Below are 23,359 nucleotides of genomic sequence, written 5' to 3'. Positions count from 1 at the left end.
TGTTAAACAACTTTTATCCTCAGTTCACTGAACTTCTAAGAACTAAACGTCTGAGAATTTAATGTTCAATTGGGGAGGTACAACTATGTGGTTTTGCAATCTTAATTTCACTTTTATCTGGTTAACGTTTTTGTTTAATGTGGAATTCATCTGTACATTTTCACTGCAAAGAAAATATGTGTTAATGATCAATATACAGTCTGTGATTTAATCATTGTTGGTGAATGCATTTCAAACTAGAAAAGTGAAAACCAATGCACAGATTCCATTCAGGAAGAGTGGGCACTGCAGGGGTACATACACCTTTTGACAAGGTGAGTGTGTTGGTTGGTTGCATTGACAAAACGGAAATGCATACCTTATACGAGTGTCAATGGTCATCTAACAATTTCAGCACAGAAGTGGGATTGCACACCCCACCTCTGGTTGCACCAATGCACTGTTTTTCAAGAATTCACTGTCCTTAAAATACAAAAAATTTAAAGTGAAGTTAATTCTCAAATAAAAAGTCAGTGTGAAGATGTATTTCTGTTGACAGGACATGGAATAACCAGTAGAAAATACTCAACAAAAGAGCTGTTTAGGTAAATAATCATAAATTTATTTACAATTCATTCCTCTAGCATGTCTACATAACATTACATCAACCCACATCTTCATCAAGGTCAAGGTCATCCATATCCTGGAAAAGAGATTCATCCACTTCGACAGTATCAGCATCAGCTGCAACAAAGAGATGCATGGGTATTTTGAGTTGACGATTACACTGAGGCACCAGTTTCATTCAATATCTGTTGAATGATTAACAAAATAATCAAGGCTAGACCAGGCAATCCACTGGTCAACATCATTAACATCAATATATGGCTACAACGACATGTGCCAACTAAGTCAGCCCCCACTAACAACAGGATCCCGTTAGTCACCTCTTATGACAAGCTTGGGTCGTCGAAGACTAATCTAACACGACCTTCACTGGTCATTCAATATCTGTAAAATTAGATGGATGAATTTTTTCACCATGCACCAAGATGATGGACACAAGGTCCAGTACAAGTACTGATCTCTCAATCTAATTTTAACTGTTTGCCTAAATCTGTTTCAGTATAAACAAAATGAAATATGTGTTTGCCAGCAACATTTCATCTATATCAAGGCAGACTGAGAGAAGATCTATTCTGGACTATCCAGACACATGGTCAGTATCATGTAAATGATCCACACTGCAGAGGCAGAATCACATGGTATACAAGGTCATACATAGCGCTGGGACTGGTGCTCGATTTCGTGGTGGGCACAGATGGGATCAAGTCCTATTTCTAGAAATCAAGTACCCACAACGGGAGAGAACTCAGTAAAGACAAGGGCTCATGACAATTCATTTGTGTTTTTCAATATTGATGTAACGCACATCTATATCATTTCTTGTGTCTGATGAATGGAGGTTATTATTAACGACTGTAAGTTATCTGTGTGTGAGCAGTGAGAAGTCACGTAAAGTTCTGTGTTTTAACGAGGAATGTCAGTAATGGTGTTACTGTCTATGTCAGTTAAACAGATGTAAATAAAATGGCTGAAGATCAGTTTCAATGTCTTATTGCCAGTCTTTCAAGTTTTCTATAATAATCTCTGTAAAATCCTGATTGAATATTCAGAAAGTTTGCTGAAACGTTGTATTTGTTATATTTCTGGGTACTCGAATTTGATTCACGTAAGTACATGAGGGTACTCGATTCCATTTTGTCCTACCCCACCCAGCCCTAGTCAGATACACTTTTACCATGCAGACCTCAGGTATAGTTCTCAGAACTGGTATCTAGTGTTTCACTGTCAAAGAGAGACAATCAACATAGGCTTACCTGACTGCAGAAACTGGACATCGGAGTCATTCATGGAAGAATCCCTCATGAACAGTTCATAACCTGAAACAAGGTGAAAATGGTCAAGAACAACCAAACAATCTGTGTCAGGGATTCTAGAACTCTGAACATGTCCTGTGGATCACACAGAGAGTGAGAGTGAATTACATGGCACAGTCAACAATTTACCATCTATATCCTATAATAGCTGTTACTATCAAACCTGGAGCCTGCGACACAGAGACAGAAAGCATGAGCATCAACTAATAATACACATGGCGTTTAAGTACCAAACATTCGTTGATTTCACAATAATTTTAGACTCGCTGTGCACATGCACAGAGCATGTAAAAATATCTTCTGGTGGACTTACGCTTTGGTCATATGTTTACCAATAGTGTAAATACACTCAAAGCAAATACTCAAATAATAATTATTTACATACGACAACTCTTCATAGCTGACTAAATACATCAACTTAATGTGCTTCTCATTTATTGATGTCCTATTTTGGTTGCAGCTGCATCAGAAATGTGTGTTTTGTTAGTTGTGAGAAGGGGATGTACGGGAAGAATGGTGGTGGTGAGATGTGTTTATACAGGAACTTATTGACACAAATTATGCTATTTATTTCAATGATTCCGGTCATTAGTTCATACAAGAATAAAGATAAAATGCATTCGACATAAAACTAAACATTCGTTTTGATTGTCGTTTTCTTTTGAGTGTGTTTACACTATCGGTAAAGCATACGTCCAGTAGATGTTTTTACATGCTCTGCACATGTGTACAGCGAGTCTAAAATTAATGTGTAACCTTCAAATGGGTACAGAGGGCCCATCCTGACCTGGAATCTCCAGTGCAGAATCAGTGAGTGAGTTTAGTTTTATGCAGCTTTTAGCAGTATTCCCTCGTTTCACACCTTTCCCTGCAGACTGGATTCATTACAAACAGAAACTACACATCAAAGCTGGATATATTCATGGCTCCTGGGTGAACCTGTATCACAAGCCATGGGAACTGAACATCACCACCGGCGTTCAATTTTTTTTCAAATACCACTTGCCATGCGGCAAGTGACTGTAAGAAAGAGACAAGTAATTTTCTTCTTGCCCTGATTTCTATGACATAATCATGATAAAGAAATTACGAATGAATAAATCAACATGTAGATAGACATGTTTCTGATTATCCTGGAAGATTCTTCAGGGCACCTGGTGTACACTAGAAACAACTGTAGAATATTCACAGAGACAGACAGACTGAGAGATATACAGAGAGAGAGACAGACAGACAGAGAGAGAGAGAGAGAGAGAGAGAGAGCTCACTCAGAACTTACCAGTTAACTTCTTGCTTGTGACTTCCACATCTGTTTTACTTTTCTTCAGTTCTGCCATTTCAGCATCAAACTTCTGTTTCCATGACAAAAATGATTCTACTGTGACTCGTGTTCCTTCAAAACGTTTCTGAAACATAAAATAATTTGTTAAAGACAGTGAGTGAGTAAAGTTTAAGGCTGCTTAGACAAATATTCCAAGCATACTTATCAGTATATCAGGTATATTGTCTCAATGTGGAACAATATGCAGGTCAAGGCCATTTACCACTTGGGTGAAGCCTCGTGATGAAATATAATGATGGCAAACCAGGATTTGATGATCTTACTGGCCAACAAGGATACGTTTAGCACCAACCTGACAATTGACATATTTAAGTGCTGCCCACTGGCGCTTGCCATTGTGAGCAAACAGGCCCAAGGTTATAATATTACCGACTTGGTACAACAACCACTTGACAGTCTTATATGCAGGGCGTGCGCCCCTACAATCAATTTCATCTTTATGCAATACACATGCACTAGCCTACATCTACTCTCCTTCACAAACCAAATGGGTTTGCTCATTGCTGTGGACTGACTACTTCTCATAAACACATTTTCTAAGGGCTACTCTTACTCTGTCAAGGACCAAGTATTTACCTACAATTCCAGCAGACAGTCTTTGGCAGTGAACATGGGATTTAACAAACCATGAATAAAAAAACATAAACACAATAATGACATATATTGTGGAATTGTAATCACTGGTGACTTGAAACCTTGTATCTGACTCGCAGAAGGCAAAGATTGATCACAGAGTTTGATCAAATTTGATCACACTTCAAGTGAGACTGTAGAAAACACACACAGACATAAACACCTGAGACACACAATGAATCAAATATGAATGGTATCTCACTCAAACTTCACTTGGTCATATCCAAGTAAACAGTCAAAGGGAGATAACTGCTATCTCAACTGGCTGGTTGGAATAGTCATCAGAAACAACCTTCTATGAGAGAATCCACAGATCTTCCTGCACAGAGGTATCTTAACCTCATGAACAAAAGCATCAGGTGCCATGACATATATATGGTGAACAAAACAACAATTCAGGTGAACAAGACGACACAAATCAGGTACATATGACAACAGATCAGATGAACAAGACAACACAAATCAGGTGAACAAGATGACACATATCAGTGAACAAGACAACACAAATCAGGTGAGCAAGACAAATTAGGTGCACGAGATGATACAAATCAGGTGAACAAGACAACACAAATCAGGTGAGCAAGACAAATTAGGTGCACGAGATGATACAAATCAGGTGAACAAGACAACACAAATCAGGTGTACAAGACGACACAAATCAGGTGAGCAAGACAAATTAGGTGCATGAGACAATACAAATCAGGTGAACAAGACGACACAAATCGGAGAACAAGATGACAAAATCAGGTGAACAAGACCACAAAATTCTGGTGAGCAAGATGTAAATTAGATGCATGAGACAAAACAAATCTGGTAAACATAACAATACAAATCAGGTACACAAGACGACATAAATCAGGTGAACAAGACGACACAAATCGGTGAACAAGAAGACACAAATCAGTGAACAAGACAACACAAATCAGGTGAGCAAGACAAATTAGGGGCACGAGACGATACAAATCAGGTGCCTGAGACACAAATCAGATGAACAAGATCACACAAATCAAGTACATGAGACAACACTTGTCAGGTGAACAAGAAGACACAAATCAGGTGAGCAAGACACAAATTAGGTGCAGGAGACGATACAACTCAGGTGAATAAGATGACACAACTTAGGACCACAGGACAACACAAATCACACGCACAGGATGACCAAAATCAGGTACAGGGAAGAACAAATACCATGTACATTAAGGACAAGCATGAGGGTCAAGGTAGGACAGGTACTGGGAACAGGGAAGGACAAATCTCAGGGACAGGGTCTACCACATGGTAGACTGGTAGACACATTCTCTTTACAGATTTGATTGCATGTAAAGTAAAGTGCATCCCTGTGGCAAAATTCAAATCCATAATCCCTTGCAATAATTACCCGTTCTAATTCTTCTAATTCTCTTTCTTGTCTCTCTTTATCCTCAATGACTTTACGCTGGGCATCCTCCACACTCGTTGTGAGTCTCTCCTGGAGCGCTGACACAAGTGTAAACACCATTACCATCCCGATATTCTCCTGAGCCTGAAAACACACAATAAGTAAACCTAGTGTCTTGCTTAACAAATCACAGCTACTTCCTCTAAGGTGATGGATAACCTGTTGTCGTATGTTGAGAGTTCAGCATCAATAGATCTGGATGCAAGTTTGTCACCGAAGTAGTAAGGTCTCGCAAAGTGCAGTGACCTACTTACTGGCTCCATTGAGAGGAAATCTGTGAAAATATCTGCGGCTATTTTTTCATTTTTATTACAATGCTGAAAAAGAAATCTGTAATGAACATAACAAAAATATGGAAAAGACAACACAACACATTTTTCAAATTCTCATATTAACATCTTTTCAACATGTCAACAAAATGATAAATCACACACTTTTACATAATTCCCAGTACCATCAGTCAGCAACGTTACAGCTAAAAGCTGTGAACAAACAAGCTACGGCAAAACCAGCGGTTAATAGCATGGGTACCCCCAATCATCATGGTCCACACTGTAGCCATCCAACCTAAATTTGCACAACTACCAGGACAAGCATGAGTACTCCCTACTCAGCTGGACCCAGGATAAACACAGCAGACATACCAAAGACTTACCTGTTCATTGAGGTACTGTGTCAGACTTTCAACATCTGCATCATCGAGGTTTTCTGGGTCAGTGATCTCCATCAGAGGAGGTTCATCAGGGTAATTCTCCACATATGTAAACTGAACACGACAGGCACATGCAAACGCTGAAAATATACAAATGCTATTTGGTGTATTTGGCATGGGTGTGCTAGAAATGAAATTATGTACTATACACCATGCATACAATATCAGTTAATAGTGTAGATTCGGTGAATGGGCTAGAGACCCCATAATACATTATGATACAGCTACATAACAGAATATAGTGGAAGACCCTGTCTAAAAATGTCAGCAAAACAAGATGGTTACATAGTCATAATAATCCATATGATTACACAAACCGTGTTAACAATGACAAGTACACCTTAGGCTCTGCAGCTAACAGAAATATGAAATCAAAAATGCTAAAGAACACCAGCCACATCACTCCACCATACTCAACACCTCACGCCCAACCATGATCACCACACTACACACCCTTTACGTTTTAGTTGTGGATCTCATGAAATCAACAGAAATTAGCAGTCTCTATTCGCTGACATTCATTGACACTTAACTACACCTTATAAAACTACATTCTGACAATTCACTGATAACCAGATTGACGAGGATTTGCAACATTTTCACTCATTCATTGTACACCATCTACATGGAAGAATCACTGTTGACAATACCTTCATCTGTGTCACTGATGTCTTGTGACGCTACTGCCAGGCTGAATACATAGGGGTCTGTACTCTCAACTGAAAAAGATGAAGGTGTCTCTACCATGATCATGCATTTTGATCATATTGATGGGAGTATGATTCTATGATTGTAGGACAAAATCCTCATGGCCAAAAAGCCACCTAGGACAAATACCCACTTGGACAAAAAATCAAATAAGGGCAAAAAAACCCCAAAACAAATGAGGACCTGTGGACAAAACCCCCAAACATGTTTTATCTACTGAGTAATTGACTTAAGTGGCATGTTTTGTCCTAGGAGTTCTTGTCCAAGGGGGCTTTTGTCTGCACACCGATTTTACACGGCAACATTCTAACCATATCATGCTAGGGCACACCAGAAATGAGATTCACAAAAGGTGCCCATGCAGAAATGAAATCAACCTTCAGAGTGCCAATTTAAAACTTTAACCATCACTGCTCCTGTTCACAAAAGAACTAATTCCTCAGGTCACATGATATTACAGCATGTGCAGTGGAGATGATTTTCTTGTATCTCCTGTACAGGGTTGAAGGAGCAACTGGGTTTTGTTATACCATTAATCAATATATTATTGTGATGAACAGAAATTTCAGTTGTCATAGATTTGTTTATAAATATTTCATCTACCTAATATTCTAATGATGTAAAATCAATGAACATGTTTTCTGCAACTGCAATATTCACTGATTACGTATACCGACGTTTCCTATTCCCGTGGTACTTACGGATATCGGCTGAAAAAAATAACACAAGCAGTTTTTATAGCATGAATGCTTGGTGTCTTTGAATGAAGAGACTCCTCCTCTAACATCTGCATCAATCAACTGCTTGAGCCATCATGTGTATTACCACTCTAGAGCTTGGTGAAAAACAAAGTCGTCCGCCACTGAATTACGGAGGCATCTCCCATTCTTGTAGCATAACAAGGAACTAAGGTTATGAAGTGTAAGGAACAGGAATCATGTCAGAAAGAGCAGGAAAAAGTTATACTTTGTCCAAGTTGGTAAAACCGCACCAGTATTCATCACATTGCAAAATTTTCATCATTTGCAGACTTGGGCCACTTCCTAGTTGCTGGTCAGTGATGTAAACAACTGCTAAGTATTGTGCATTGGCGATGTCGGCAGAAAACATGTTAACCACGAGAATAGGAGAAGGACCTATATGTAGTCATGTTAGCACCCAACATTCATTAGGGTGAGTATCCCAAAGTGAGCTGAATTCGACATTCTGGTGATTTCGACTATTGCATTGCTAGTGCTATATCAAGGAAATATGTGCGTGATTGGAGTGCACAAACAGTTTCATTGGTAGGGCAGTAGTATATACAATGACAGTTCTGGACCACTTTCAAGAAATGTCTCTACAAAGCCTTATTTAGTAAATAAGGCTTTGGTTGGGCCCTTAGCTCTTGCTACTATTACCCCTACTACATAACGTGTGTTGGAGGTAACACTGTGCCGTACGGTACGATCAATAATTCTTCTCTTACAAAACCCCTACCCGGCCCATCCCTCAAGTAGTATAAGTTAGGTTCGTCGGCTTTTATATCCACTTTATCTATGTTGTAAGTTTTGATTGACCATATAGGATCGGTGGCCTGCTTACGGCTATCACCCTCGTGTTCCCCCGGCTGGTATAGATACCTCACACTATAAAAAGTTGGCGGCCTATGTCACGTTTATATCGATGAAACAGTTTAACGTGAACCGCCTACGATCTCTTTGGTGTTCATAATAAAGGCTTGCTGGGCTTTTTGTATCCCCTGTTCTATGTACTTTTTTTTCTCGTCCTCGCTGATAGCAGACTTACGAGACTTGGATCGAATATCTTGTTTCATTCCGTTATATTTTTTGAGTTCAGAGAGGATTGAACGAAACTCCTCTTCTGAGATCTTACTGTCAGAGAGTGCCGTGGAAATTCGCTCACTCACTGTGTTCAGCTTTGCTTCGGCCAGAACCCTGATCTCGTCGTGTTTCAATGCCTTACGATGAAGTCTGCGTGATACTAACTTAAGCGCCAACCCTAACACCCCTGCCACCCCAGCTGTTATTTCAAAACCTAGCACTATAGGTGCAGCCACGATGGTAGCCAACAACCCAACGCCTGCCGCCCCTAGTCCCATGCTGGTTGCCATAAGGGTAGTGTCAGCCCCGTCCACGATATTGAAAGCTCTATTGTACTTTTTACATAGAGCTTTCCGCGTGTCACGGTCTTGTTCTAGTTGGCGTTTCACATCACATAACTGCCTCAAGCGGAACCCATCTACGGTTTCCAGCGTCTTCGCTACTTCCTCTACGACTGGGTACAGACCCATCCTATAATATATATTTTGGAAGATATTTTAATTGAGGTTCAGTTAATATTCTATCAATGAATTTGAAGTCTACAAGTTCTAGACAACTAGTCAGGGTAATAGGTGAGAATCTAATAGACTTTCCTGTTGTAATAAAAACCCCACGGAGGCTTATTAAGCTGGTTATAGGACCCGTGGGGGTATCCTGTTGTATAACAATACGACAATATTGGTTTATGTGTTCGTCATACCAGTGGATTGACACCCCGGGTAAAATTTGGCATACTCTTGGGGGGTTTTCATTGCCTAAAACCCAAAAGAAGACTTCTATGATGAGTGTGAAAGAGGAGAATCTTCTATTAACAAGATCTTTGATATAAGGATTATTGCTAAATGTTAATTTATTTTTTACTATAGTCCTTAACCCATTTTTTTCGATATCAGGAGATATCATGGGTACTAATCCCCTCTCCGGAATGAAATCCCCGGGCCAGATACCGTTGTTCCTAATCTTAGAGATCCACTCATTTTCGTCTATTGTGATATAAGGTGAGGTGAGTGTTAAGTTGATCAGCCATTTGGGCTCTTTAAAATCTGATAACGACACCCGTCTGTACACGTTGTCTTTGAAGTGCAGGATATATAATTCATCTTCCTCACCAGGCTGATCGAATCCCTCCGTATCTCCTACGTCGTTAAGCGTAGTGTTGGGATGATGACTGGTCATTATTATACTATTACGATATAATTTCCAACTGGTTTTCTGATAATAATTCAGAGGTTAACTTCATACCCATGAAGTGTATGTTGTTAGGCAGGAAGATATTGATTAGTGATATCTTGTTTTCCACGATCACGTTGACCCCCTGCAGACTGGTCTTGGAGTCGACACCCACCCGCACGTAAGCATTGCAAACTTGATACTGATGTTGTTTGCCCCACCCGAGTTTGATCCCCTTCACGATCTCGACATCATTCCCCGATGGTTCCCCTAGGTAGACTTTGATGATCAGTGTTGAGTTTGCCGGTAGACTCTCTAGTAGAGTGGCCATGCCTTCGAATTCAGACACCAACTGCAATTTCACGTTTTGTATGGCCGGTTTACTCGATAGCATGTGGGCTGCCACAGTGTTGACTGGGCTGACGACTACGCTACGTCTCTGAGTTGGGACGTAAGCCACGAGCATGGTTCCATTGTTCACGACTTTGTTTAGGTGGTTGTCTTTGTTATCCGTGAACACGTAGGGAGAGACGAGTCTAATATTGATAAACCAGTCGTTATCGGGTAACAACACCCACTTGTCATCTTCGGTGAAGACGAGCATATATGGCTTGTTTCGGGCGACGGTAGTGCTCTCAACATCGTCTAAATCGAACAGTTTACCCCCGAACGATGGGTATATTACCCAATTATTATTACCGGTGTTGACAAGGGCGTACTTAGTGTTGACTGTTGCTCTTGTGGTATCTTCTATATCACTTAGGGTTCCACCGGAGGGGATTTCAACGCGTTTGTAAATGTTGTTTTTCAGTTGCAAGGCGTATGATTTACCATCTACTCCGGGAGCGTCGAAACCGCGTGTGTCTCCGAGGTCGGAGATCCCGATATTGACGCATTTTTTGACTCCGGGCCCTTGTGCGCTGGTCATTTTACATGAAGTGTTAAGCTGAGGTATCCTATATTTACAGGATTATGATTTATATCTAACACCGATATTGTCAGCTCAGGTATGTTGCCCTGGGTTAATCTCTTATACTGCCGTGGTGAAAACGACTCGGTTCTACCGTCGTTGTATTTCTCAGTTTTCACCGGCACTGCTCTCAGTATAGTGGAAGGGTGACCTCCTTGAATGTTATACGTTGTGCTCACCTGATCGAGATGAATGTACAGCTCTCGGTACGGTACTAGGTCGGGTAACTTCGTGCCTGTGACGGTTGTTGTTGGTTTTATCTCGTCAGGAGACATACCGAGTATCCTCGCTAATGGTCGGCCGAGCCTCAAGGAGGTTCTTCCGTTGTTGATTAACACCACTGTGCCGTTTGAGTCGTTCATCTTGAGTTCGGCTCCAAGGGGTTTGAAGACCTCGTCGTTTAGAGAGCACACGCTGTAGTAGCCGTCAGTTATCTGACTGCGAGTTCCACTGACGAACAGCTTATTGTTGCTGGCGTTGATGTTAGTCCATTGCGGTAGGTAGGTGATATCGCAGAGTGCGACTTCGAGTTGACCTGACGTGTTATCGATCGCGTGCGTCAGCCGAACGGCCTCACCGCTCGTTATTCCTGGAAGTGTTATGTACATATTATAATATATAATTTATATATTATAATATGGATTTAGCACACTTGAAAATCGTGGTGAATGCAGATGGTACGGGGTTTAAAACAACCTTTATTAATATCTTTGAAAACTATATCGTGTCCGTTAATAACGCGCAGGCGGTGGTAAACTGGAATCAAAACCCAATGCAGTTTTGGCAGAACCAACTCAACTTTGCTGTGTGGTGTGCGACGACAGGGTCGGGTGTGACACCAGACTACGGTATAGACGAACTGAGTAAGGCGGTTATTTTGTTTCATATTTATTATCAAACGAGACGAATATTGAAGGAAATAAGTGCTCCTCTTCCCCAAGATAAAGCGTGGAGTATGACGAATAACCCCTATGATAGACGCGCTTATGAACGTGTTTGTGGGGAGTTTGAGATTCCAACGAATAAAGACTTTCGCCTTCCTGGTGTGAACCATGGTCTCGGTATAGTTCTCGTGTACTTCTACAGGTCCGGAACATATTATGCCGGTTCTAAAGATGGTTCATACAACCCAAACCGTCATACATTTACAGGCCCCACAACGAATGAAAAGATCCATGTCAGCTGTATAAAGCAAACCAATCATGATGCAGCCACAGCCTGGACTAAAATGATCTCAAAAACATCGAAAGGATTCACTCGTGCTGGTACAATACGCTTGAACGACTCGATTCGAACGTACGTGTGGGCGCTGTTGGGTGCGCAGTCGATGACGCGTTCCAACATCCTCGGTAAGGGAACTGCTTACGACGCTCAGACACAATTCGTTTCCAACGTTGAGGATGCTATCAATTCTCCAGTTGATCTCCCGAGGGCCATCGACCGTTACCAAAACGTGTTAGAATACGCCAGATCGAAAGTCAATTACGTGTTTGGCGTGGGGCTGTACATGGCTCCGAGTGATATGCAACTGAGAGTAAAAAAAGTGGTGGGTTATAACAACAAAATAGTCATAGCCACGGCGGATCAAAAGTTGGGTATCAACCCCGATATTAACACCCCCTATATCCCACACATCCCACCACGTGAAACGGGTATAGTGGCGCCGCCCCCGGAGTCTAAAGTTCATGTGCCCCCCACACACCCCCATATACATGTGGGGGTACCCCCCTATCAGCAGCATATTGATAATAAAACGGCCCTAGTGGTTGGTGGGGTAACTTTGGGACTTATTTGGTTAAAGATTTCTTAGCCGCTACGTACACCAGACCCGCCACGGCGACGATGGCTGCCCACATGTTTTGACTGAGCCACATGGCAGTTTTAGCCAGAGCGCCCAACAACCACGAGACGATGCTACCCAGGATGCCGGGAAGGGCTTCGGCGGCTTTACCAGCCAGTTTAGCTAGGCCTTCCCCGAGTTTTTTTATCCAGTCTTTAACACCACCGCCTGTGGGAGTTCCCCCGCCGCCAGGTGTGGGGGGTGTGGGGGTTCCTCCCACCAGTGACACCACCAGGGTTGATATGATGAAACCCAATGCAGTCAGAATGCTGGCGATGGTGATCCCTTGCTCCCGGAACAATATCCGAATCCTGTCTGCTAACGTGGTGTCTCGGTAGAGGACTTGATTGATGGTTTCCCGTATACGGTTGACCTGGGATCGAAGCTTTTCTTTGAAGGAGGATGCTGTCTCCAGCCAGGTCTGCCTTTCCTCTTCCAAATTACGTATTTGTTTCTCGATGTGGGCTTTCAGAGCCTCGTCATCAGTTTCACCGAGTTTTTTCTTTTCATAGGCGATGGTGTCGTCTATCTCACTCATTTTGGCCGTGCTTTTCGCGAGATGTCCGCGAATGGTTTGCATCGTCAGATCCAACCCCCGCAGTTCCCGAACGGTAAATTCGAGCCCCGGGAAGGGTTTGTTCTCGTAGTCGGCCAACACTTTTTTAATATCATAAGTCATGTTTTGATCTGATATGGCGTCCCTGATACCTTCCAGACCTTGAACTAACTTCGGAGGATACTGCTTAGGTCGCGCGCCACCGTAATCTATGAAGCCTAGTTCATCGCGGATAAAGTCATTCCCATGTTTACTGCCCAATGTTGATAAGGCAAGCGGTTCTCTAGTGCGTTTATTCATGAGATCGATCTCCGGGCGAGACTTCAAACGCAGCGTGCCATTGCTGAGGGTAAACCTGGAATAGTTCCTTCCCAACGGCTTGAGTTTGGATTTATTTTCAACTGCGTTGTAATAATCGTCGACGGCGCCCTTAAGGAGCTCGTCACCTTGCGAGAATGAGGTCTCCTGGTCATCATCGAATGCCTGGGCACTATCGCCCGACATCTCCGTCATATCTATGTCTTCATCCATTAGTATTAAAAATATATTTCATTTATATAACAATGTACGGCAGAAAATTAGATCCTTTCAGAAGATTGAGAGAGCCATTAGGAGCCAGAGCCGTGCGCCAGTCGGTGACCATCACCAACAATCCCAGCAAGATAGACCAGAATCAAACTCTGCTGGTTAGATTTCCAAACCTTGGTGAGAATGACCTCATTGTACCAGGCACTGTTCGACTGGCGTTCAATATCACGTTGACCTCCGACAACGACAAACGCGAGCTAGTGCGGAACGTGGGTCGAGCTATCATCAAGAAAACGACAGTCAAGATCAGCGGTAACGAGGTGCTGAGTATCGACGACAGCGACGTGTTTCACTGCTACGGGGATCTCTGGAAAAGCGAGGGAGAACGAGTCAATGATGTGTACCAGGGTATCAGTAAATCAACCCGGTCGCGCATAGGGTATGCCTTCACGCCAGACCAGCTAGACAAGCTATCGGACGGTGAAAAGGCCATCGCTCGAGCATACGGGAATCGATTCTGCGTGCCGCTCGACTTCGAGTTGCTCACGGGACACGCGCCGTTTTACCAGGCCGCGCTGGGTGATAGGCTCGAATACGAGCTCACGTTTAACGACTATAGCAAAGTAGTGCGTACGCCGATCGGTGATGAGGCCAGTTATGCCATAGACAACATCTCTCTGGAGTTCGACATGGTCACTAGCCCGGAGCTGGCCAGGCAGGTTCGAAGTCAGTACTCTGGGAAGATGGCTATCCTGTACGATCGCGTACTGAGGCATAGATCAGTCGTGCGAGATAAGAGCGACACTGTGTGGAATATCAACCTGAACGTGCCTGCGCGATCGATGAAAGGTATCCTGGTTGTCCCCGTGGAGGATTACGAGCCATTCCGGAGGGACAGCGAGAAGTTTTTCAACCCCGAGATTGAAAAGGTGGAAGTGACCATCGAGGGCGTGCCCAACCAGCTGTTCAGTCATGGTATGAGACCACACCAGCAGTGGGATGAGATAAAAAAGCTACCAGTGACAGTTGGGGGGACCCAACATTATATAACAAAGGACCTGGACTTAGGCTCCGTGCAGATCGGTGAATACCTGACCACCAAGTACGCCCTATGGTTGGACATGCGATCCACGGATGATGATAAACTGCATGGTAGCGGGCGCCGTATAGATAACGGCAGCGAAGGGATAACCATCCAGATTACTAAGAAGGCTCAACCCGCTGGTAAGTTGAAATTATATCTGTACGTTATTATGGACGCGCAACTTAATATAGACAATGGGAGATTCGTGCAAGCCATCTACTAGTGGGGGAGACCCCCAGGGGTACCCACAACTACCCACTGACCCACACTGCGCCATAGTGTGCGGGCAGACTGGCTGTGGGAAGACCGTTTTCGTGTTGGATATGTTGGAGGGTTACTACAAGGATGTGTTCGATAACATCGTTATCATGTGCCCTACTCTGAGCATGAATAAAACGTACGCGCGACCTTGGGTGATGACGGACCCGGACGTACACAAAATCGACCCTGGAACACGCCTGCAGGACTGGTTGAAAGCTCTTCACGAGAAATTTAAAGGGGAACCGACGCTGTTTATACTGGACGACTGCAGCGCTAATCGCGAGATAACAAAAAAGAGAGACATGCTATCGTACCTGGCCTTCTCCGGCCGGCATGCAAATCACAGCGTCTGGGTGCTAACGCAGAAGTTCAACTCGGTGTTGAAAGACCTCAGGGAGCAGACGCGATGGGTGGCCTTATTTCACTGCAAGGACAGGGATTCGTTCGAGGAGTGTTTGAGAGAGAACGATGTGATGAGCAAATTAGAACGGGAACGGGTGAAGAAACAGCTCGCTGAAACTAAACACGCTAAACTCGTGCTAAAGACCGACCAACCAGTAGCATCTATAGTATGCTAAGCAAAGCTAAGCTAAAGCTAAGCAAAGCTAAGCAAAGCTAAGCATAGCTATGATATTTGAAGTGTTTGTTGTATGCAACTTAACTTTCATTTCTCTGTGTTTTGTCTGCATCGGGTATTATATAGTTAAAACTAAATCTTACTTGTTATATTATAAGATGGAGTGTGAGGAATTGCTCGAACAGTTGGGGGTCTCCCCCACGCCGCCGGCAGGCCCCACTGATGATAAGCGAGAGAAACTGGTGGCGTTGGCTGTTGGCGGCAAAGCCAAACATTACTTTGGAGACTACACTCCTGATAAAATTCACAAAATGTCAGCCGAAGAAATCGATAAGCTGTACGCTAGATACGAGTCCCGGCTCGGAGCAGAAATGACAAAAACAATAGGATCGGCTATGACCCAGATATACACCGGTATTATATCACACTTCCTTCCCATTCCACCAGAGCGCCGACTTTACCTGTGGGAGGACCTCGAGAAAGACCCTTTTATCGAACACGCCGTGAGTTCTATCAGCTGCGGGCTGTACCACAAATATGGTATGTTGTTGGCTCCAGTGACAGCGGCGATTATCACGGCAAAACATTGTCAATTTGAGAGAAAAAATAATAATAATAGTATAGATGGATGCTGCACAGGAAACCCCAGTGGAGGTACCCCCAACAGTGATGGAAGTGACTCCTTCACAGGAGACCAGGGAATCAGTGGGGGAAGTGACCCCAACAGTAACCAGACAGAAGAATCCTAAGAGAATAGCTGCCGGTAAAAAACGGTGGTGTAACCAACATAAAGTGACCAACCCCCGACTGTTGTTGGCTGTAGGCGTAACTGCTGCCTTGGCTATCTCGTGGTTATACGTGGGGGTACCCTCCCACAGTGAGCCCCCACCCAACAGTGAGCCCCCCACCCCCACTATTGACCCGCATATCATGTTATAATTTTAATATTTTATATCATATACATAATGTCTGAGGGGAAAACGTTCGTCAACGACGCATACCACGCCACAGTGGTCGCCAGTCTAGCCGTAGGGTACGCTCGGTTGACTAAAATGGTGCTTAAACAACCAACTATCAAGCTAGATTTCAACCTGCAGGATATGGGTATGCTCATAATGAACCTTGGTATGGCGATGGCCACAAAAGACATCCTAGTAAAACAAGGAATAATACCTGATAATATAATGAAATAAATATAGGGATGGCCACGATAGCTATGATGGTCGGTGGGGCGTTAGTGAATGCCCTGGCATTTTCCGGGAGTAATTTCCTCTTCTCGAAACTACGAGATGATCACGCGGCTGAAATACAGGAAGAAAGGAAGCGGCACGATCTCGCTACTGAGAAATTACAAAGGGCACAGGCTGAGTACGCTAAAAAACGCCTCCAGAGGATCGATTTTATTAATGAACAACTCCAGCGTGAAAACCATGCCGTTCAAACATTCAACGATGTCGATGAAGCAATGAAAGAATACTACCTATTAACTGGTAAACAATTGGAACCGCTCAATAAACCCACACTCGCTCAGTACTACACACCATCCAAGGGACAAATGAATCGTGAACTGGGCTTCATAGTGTTGGGTATAGCAGCTATTGCGTTGGTTGCGAAGCAATTAAATTAAAATACCTATATAAGTAAACATGAGACCCGCTCCATACCGATGCGAATACATACTTATGGGGAAGACCGAGGCCTGTGGTAGGAAATGCAGGAATCAGGGGTTCTGTTGTTTCCATATGGGAAGTCCTAACTACACGTGTTCTGTGTGTGGTATCGGGGTTAAAGGACACTACTGTCTATGTAAAGCTCACGGAGCGAACGTAGTCAGACATCAACTCATCTACGAGAATAAAAAAGGCTACATAAAAGAACGTAGGCGACTGCTCAAGATAGACTCCAGTGCGTGAAACAGCCACTTAAGGGTTATCTCCCTTTACTGTGAACCAATTAGACATTGGTTCTCTTAGGTGTAAACACTATGACTACTGTACGCGGGCTGAAGCGGGTCGCAAAACAGAGAGGTGTGATCGGGTATTCTCGAATGCGGAAGTCAGCATTGTTGAGATTACTAGGTTTAGAAGCCCCTCCTTCAGTAAAACAATTAAAAGCTCAAGCAAAACAGCTTGGATACACGGGTTATTCAAACCTGGGGAGAGCCGGGTTAACCGCATTGTTATCACATGCCCCCGTAGCACGTCCCACTGTAAAACAACTGAAAGCCGAGGCACACGATTTGGGTTTAGCTGGGTATTCCCGTATGAGAAAACCACAGCTTGTAGAATTATTACGACAGAATAGAGCTATTGACCTGCAGTTCGTGCGCACTGAGCGCGCTGTAGGCAACTATTTGAGAGGTTGGCGCATGCACGTTGATAGAAACATCGACATTACAGATATCAAGCCTCTGGTAGCTGATAAGGTCAACCAGGAACTAAATAACCTAGGAAGTATCAAGTTTCAGATCACAGTGAAAATGTCGCTCGATAAGCAGGTTGGGAGTACCACTGAATATGTTCAGCCTTACTTCCGAGGTCAACAAGAGGTCGTCACACATACAGAGACCATTGATACATCAATCGATACCAGTTTTCAGCAGATACGAGAATACCTAGAACGCTACACACACTTGGGGTCCGGGTGGGCTGTAGATAAAATCGATAATGTCTATCTAGACATAGCTAACTACGTGCCGTTCAGAGGCGGGTCATACCTAGCCTTGCCTCCCTACTATAGGAACAAACATGCCATAGTAAACGTTAAGAATAGAGGAAACGATTGCCTGAGGTTAGCTATCAGGTCAGCCTTATTTCCAGCTGGCACTCATTCAGATAGGCTTTCTAGCTATCCCCAAGACGATGGGCTCAACTGGGATGGTATAGATGAACCCACCCCCATATCCCAGATCACTAAAGTAGAAAAACAGAATAATCTGGCTATAAATGTCTTTGGGCACGAAGGTAACACAACAATAGTACACAGGGTCAGCCCGGTGAAGGATCGCCAAGTTATCAATATATTCATGATCCAACGAGGTGAAAAGTATCACTACACGTGGATAAAACATCTCAGCCGGTTGTTGCACGACCAGTCGAAACACGATGGGGAAAAACACTTTTGTGTACGATGCCTACACGGTTTCAGTCGAGCTGATTTATTAGAATCCCACCGGGATGATTGTCAAGGTGTGGGGCAGACGGCCATACGAGTCGACATGCCTAAGGAAGGTGATAATATCCTAAAATTCAGTAACCACAAGAACCAAATGTCTGTGCCTTATATCATATACGCCGACTTCGAAGCCTTGGTTGTGGGTGGGGATTCCCCCAGTGGTAGCTTCACCCACAAGACACAAGAGCATAAAGCCTGTTCGTTTGGATACATTGTCGTCCGTTGTGACGGGGAAACGAAAGCTCCGGTAGTGTATAGGGGGCCTGACGCGGCTGAAAGGTTTCTAAAGTGTTTGCAGGAGGAAGAAAAAATTATTAGGAATGCATTGTATAAAATCGCTCCGTCTGACCCGAGTCGACAGACTAGCCCACGCTAGTAGCACTAACTGTCACGTGTGTGACTCACCACTTAACGGTGATTCGGTGAGAGATCACTGCCACATAACTGGTAAGTATAGAGGCGCCGCTCACAACGCGTGCAACCTCAAGCTTAAAATCAACCCTAAGACAATAAACATCCCCGTTGTCTTTCACAACTTGAGAGGGTACGACTCACACTTGATCATGCAGGCCATCGCGAAAATCGATGGTAATATAACGTGCATCCCCAACAACATGGAGAGATACATCTCCTTCAGCTTAAATGGACTTAGGTTCATTGACTCGTTTCAGTTCCTCCTGTCGTCACTCGACAGTCTGGTCAAGGCCAACAATACCTTCCCTATCACCGATCGATACACAGACGCCGAGACTAGACCCCTGCTTATGAGGAAGGGTGTGTACCCCTATGAGTACATGGATAGTTGGGCCAAGTTCACCGAGACCAGACTACCCCCTATTGACTGCTTTTATAGCAAGCTGAATGAGGCGTCCGTCTCACGAGATGATTACTCGCACGCGATTAACGTATGGAATAAACTGGGTTGTAAGAACCTGGGTGATTATCACGACCTGTACTTGAGGACAGATGTACTGCTGTTAGCCGACGTGTTTGAAACGTTTAGGCGGACGTGTTTCAAGCAGTATAAACTCGACCCCGCATGGTATTACACCAGCCCAGGTCTGTCGTGGGACGCCTTGCTTAAAAAGACCGGAGTTAATTTGGAATTGCTCACAGATTACGACATGCACCTATTCATTGAGAAAGGCTTGCGAGGTGGGATTTCCATGGCATCCAAACGATACGCGAAAGCAAATAATCAATACGTGAAAGGTTACGATCCTAACAAGCCAACCAATCACATTCTCTACCTCGACGCAAACAACCTGTACGGCTGGGCCATGAGCCAGTATCTACCTACAGGGGGATTCGAATGGGTACCCCACGTTGATGTTATGGGGGTTGCACCAGATTCGAACAAAGGGTATATCCTCGAGGTTGACAGAGTATACCAAGGAATTACACACATCACACAACAGCTACCCCCTGGCCCCCGAACGTATGAGGGTTAACCCAGACTGGATGTCTGAGTACCAACATAACTTGTTAGGTGGGCGTGTGACAGACGTTGAAAAACTCGTGCCTAACTTAATGAATAAGACCAAGTACATCGTTCACTATCGCAACCTACAGCTGTACCTGTCGTTGGGTATGAGGCTGACCAAAATACACAGGGTGCTCATGTTCGACCAGAGCCCATGGATGGAGCCCTACATCAGAATGAACACAGACCTACGAAAAAAAGCCACCAGTGATTTTGAGAAAAATCTCTACAAACTCATGAACAACTCGGTGTTTGGTAAGACTATGGAGAACCTGAGGAAACGTGTGACCGTGAAGCTGGTTCGGTCGAGTGAGGAAGACAAGCTCAGGAGATTGATAGCCAGTCCGGCATTCAACCGTAGTAAGATATTCACAGACAACCTGGTTGCCCTACACATGAAGAAAAGTCACATAAAATTCAACCGACCTGTTTACGTGGGGATGAGCATCCTCGATTTATCCAAACACCTGATGTACGACTTTTACTACAATGAGCTAAAGAAACAGTACGGTGACAGGTGTGAAGTGCTGTACACTGACACGGATTCCCTGCTGATGGAGATTCGAACCGAGGACGTGTACGAGGACATGAAAAAACACCTCGATTTATACGACACCAGCGACTACCCTAAGACCCATGCCATACACAGTACGGTAAATAAAAAGGTCCTAGGTAAGATGAAGGACGAGTGTGCTGGCACGCCCATAGCCGAGTACATAGGTTTGAGACCTAAGATGTACTCCATACTGAAAGCCGACAATAGTGAGATCCGGAAGGCTAAGGGGGTTAAGAAGTATGTGGTGAAACAACACATCAAACACGCCAGATTCAAGGAAGCCCTGTTCAAGACCCGTACCTTTAGACATAAAATGAACACACTTAGAAGTGATGGACATAAGATATACGGACTGACTATAAACAAGACGTCCCTGTCGCCTATGGACACTAAACGTTGGATAGCTATTGATGGGATAAACACATACGCGTATGGACATGAAAAAATTTGAGGCTATTTACTACAGCCCGCGTGGGTACTGGAAAGGAGCTAGCGCAGTAGATAAGCTAGCTAAAATAGCGCGAGTACCCCCGGAGGAAGCCAAAGCGTGGCTTGAAAAACAAGCCCTGTGGCAGATCTATTTGCCGGCACCACGCTACGTGCCTAGGAGGAGGTTCGGTATTAACATACCTAATAGCGTTCACCAGGCAGACCTACTGTTCCTACCCCACGACAAGAGGTACAAGTATGCCTTAACCGTAGTGGACGTAGCCAGTCGTTACAAGGAAGCCGAACCCTTGACCACGAAAGATTCGGCCCAGGTAGCCAGAGGATTCGAACGCATATACAAACGCAGTCCGCTGACGTGGCCAACAGAGCTGCAAGTTGACCCCGGACGGGAGTTCATGGGTGCCGTGTCACAACTGCTAGCCAAACACGATACAAAGGTCAGGCGTGGCACGGCCGGAGCCCATCGCAGCCAAGCCATAGTTGAGAGATTTAATAGGACTTTGGCTGAGCGCTTGTTCGGCTATCAGTATGCTAGGGAGATGGCCACCCCTGGAAAACGATCGACTGAATGGGTCACGAGGTTACCCAAGGTGGTGTCGGCAATCAACCATGAAGTCACCCGTCTCACCGGTAAGAAACCGGCAGACGCTATCAAACTAAAATCAATAGTTGCAGAGTCGGCCGCTCCATTGCGTGGGAAGGAGAAACAGATACCAGATAGGGCCCTAGTGAGGTATCTATACCAGCCGGGGGAACACGAGGGTGATAGCCGTAAGCGGGCCACCGATCCTATATGGTCAGTCAAAACTTACAACATAGATAAAGTGGATATAAAAGCCGACGAACCTAACTTGTACTACTTGAGGGATGGGCCGGGTAGGGGGTTTGTAAGAGAAGAATTATTGATCGTACCGTACGGCACAGTGTTACCTCCAACACACGTTAAGTAGTAGGGGTAATAGTAGCAAGAACTAAGGGCCCAACCAAAGCCTTATTTAGTAAATAAGGCTTTGTAGAGACTTTTCTTGAAAGTGGTCCAGAACTGTCATTGTATATACTACTAGGGCGGATGCCCAGTTCCTGTCATGAGATGTTTTATTGACAATTGAAATCTGGAAGTTAAGCTATGTAAAGAGCAAATAAACATCAATACTATTTACCCAAGATCGTTAATACCACTTCAGATACAAAATCAACTGCCTGTATTAAAAAAAAATAGCGAGTGAAATTCAGCAAGGTCAGTCATCTGCTAGTGTCAGGTCATGTATGAAACAGGAAGCCATGTGATCAAAACAATCTCTCTCGCAGTGTGGTGGGAAAAGTATGACTCAGCATGGAAAACACATACAAAATACCTGGATGTGGCAACTGGCTACAGTTTCGCCAATACAATGTCATCAACGCTATTTTTATTGGTAACACATGATACTTTAGTGTGAAATAGATGAATATACCTTAATCACTCAAGGTTGGCAAAATCAAATCTTAAAATGATATGAAAGACAAAAAATTACAAAAATGTCTTATATCATTGAAAACCCTTAACATTGGGATATGTTTTCCATTTATGGGGTTCGCTAATATGCTATCATGGTTAGCTGTGATTTACACATTCTGCATCGAGCTATGCAGGTGAACTGGGATACAATGACATGCAAAAACCATGACAGCGTCCAGTACTTTGCAACAGGTTGCTCAAGTCTAACCTGGTTCAGTGTCGTCACAATCTCAGATGTTGTCACTGTATTAATTCATGATGCCACTCAAACAATTTAATGTCATGGAAAAAGAACACTGCTGATCATGGCATGTGATGTTAAGACAAGTAAAATTAAAAGATCGAATGTGTATTGGCAAGAGAAACCCTCAGAGGGAGAGACTACAGGTGTTTGAGGTACTTCGCCGGTAGCATCAGTAGATCTATCTTCTGCAGGTAATCTACGTCAGAACAAATAACGATCTTTCACACACTTGTAAGTTCTTCTGGGTAGATTGCTTCTAATGCTTCGATTTCATTCTTCTGTTCTTCTTTATAATCCGTCATTCTCATCAAATATCAACGTGTCTGCTTCGCCACATTTATTCTAGCAGGCCATGCACTGACAATCATGGTAAGGCGAAATTTTGTTACAAAC

General features: G+C 43.8%; 1 protein-coding gene across 1 annotated transcript; it reads right to left on the bottom strand.

Moving 5' to 3' along the window:
• Positions 1-579: 579 nt before the first annotated feature.
• On the bottom strand, positions 580-23,337 carry LOC137287474 (RWD domain-containing protein 1-like). The gene is made up of 7 exons (XM_067819786.1): positions 23,196-23,337; positions 6,695-6,763; positions 5,988-6,124; positions 5,273-5,416; positions 3,199-3,325; positions 1,860-1,922; positions 580-723 (listed from the first exon to the last, which is right to left on the bottom strand). The coding sequence occupies exons 1-7, from the start codon at positions 23,272-23,274 to the stop codon at positions 644-646; spliced, it is 699 nt and encodes a 232-aa protein (XP_067675887.1). The 5' UTR covers positions 23,275-23,337; the 3' UTR covers positions 580-643.
• Positions 23,338-23,359: the final 22 nt, after the last annotated feature.

This window comes from Haliotis asinina, chromosome 6, assembly GCF_037392515.1.
Source record: "Haliotis asinina isolate JCU_RB_2024 chromosome 6, JCU_Hal_asi_v2, whole genome shotgun sequence".
Taxonomy (NCBI): Eukaryota; Metazoa; Mollusca; class Gastropoda; order Lepetellida; family Haliotidae; genus Haliotis; species Haliotis asinina.
This window is presented reverse-complemented; position numbering and strand designations above follow the sequence as displayed.

Bases quoted from the DNA above. Each gene is read 5' to 3' on its own strand.
- LOC137287474 (XM_067819786.1), bottom strand. From the start codon at position 23,274: ATGAGAATGACGGATTATAAAGAAGAACAGAAGAATGAAATCGAAGCA. The intron at 6,125-6,694 runs GTATTGTCAACA...GTATATTTTCAG, and splicing joins CATCAGTGACACAGATGAAG to CGTTTGCATGTGCCTGTCGT. The intron at 1,923-3,198 runs GTAAGTTCTGAG...ACCTTGTTTCAG, and splicing joins CACAAGCAAGAAGTTAACTG to GTTATGAACTGTTCATGAGG.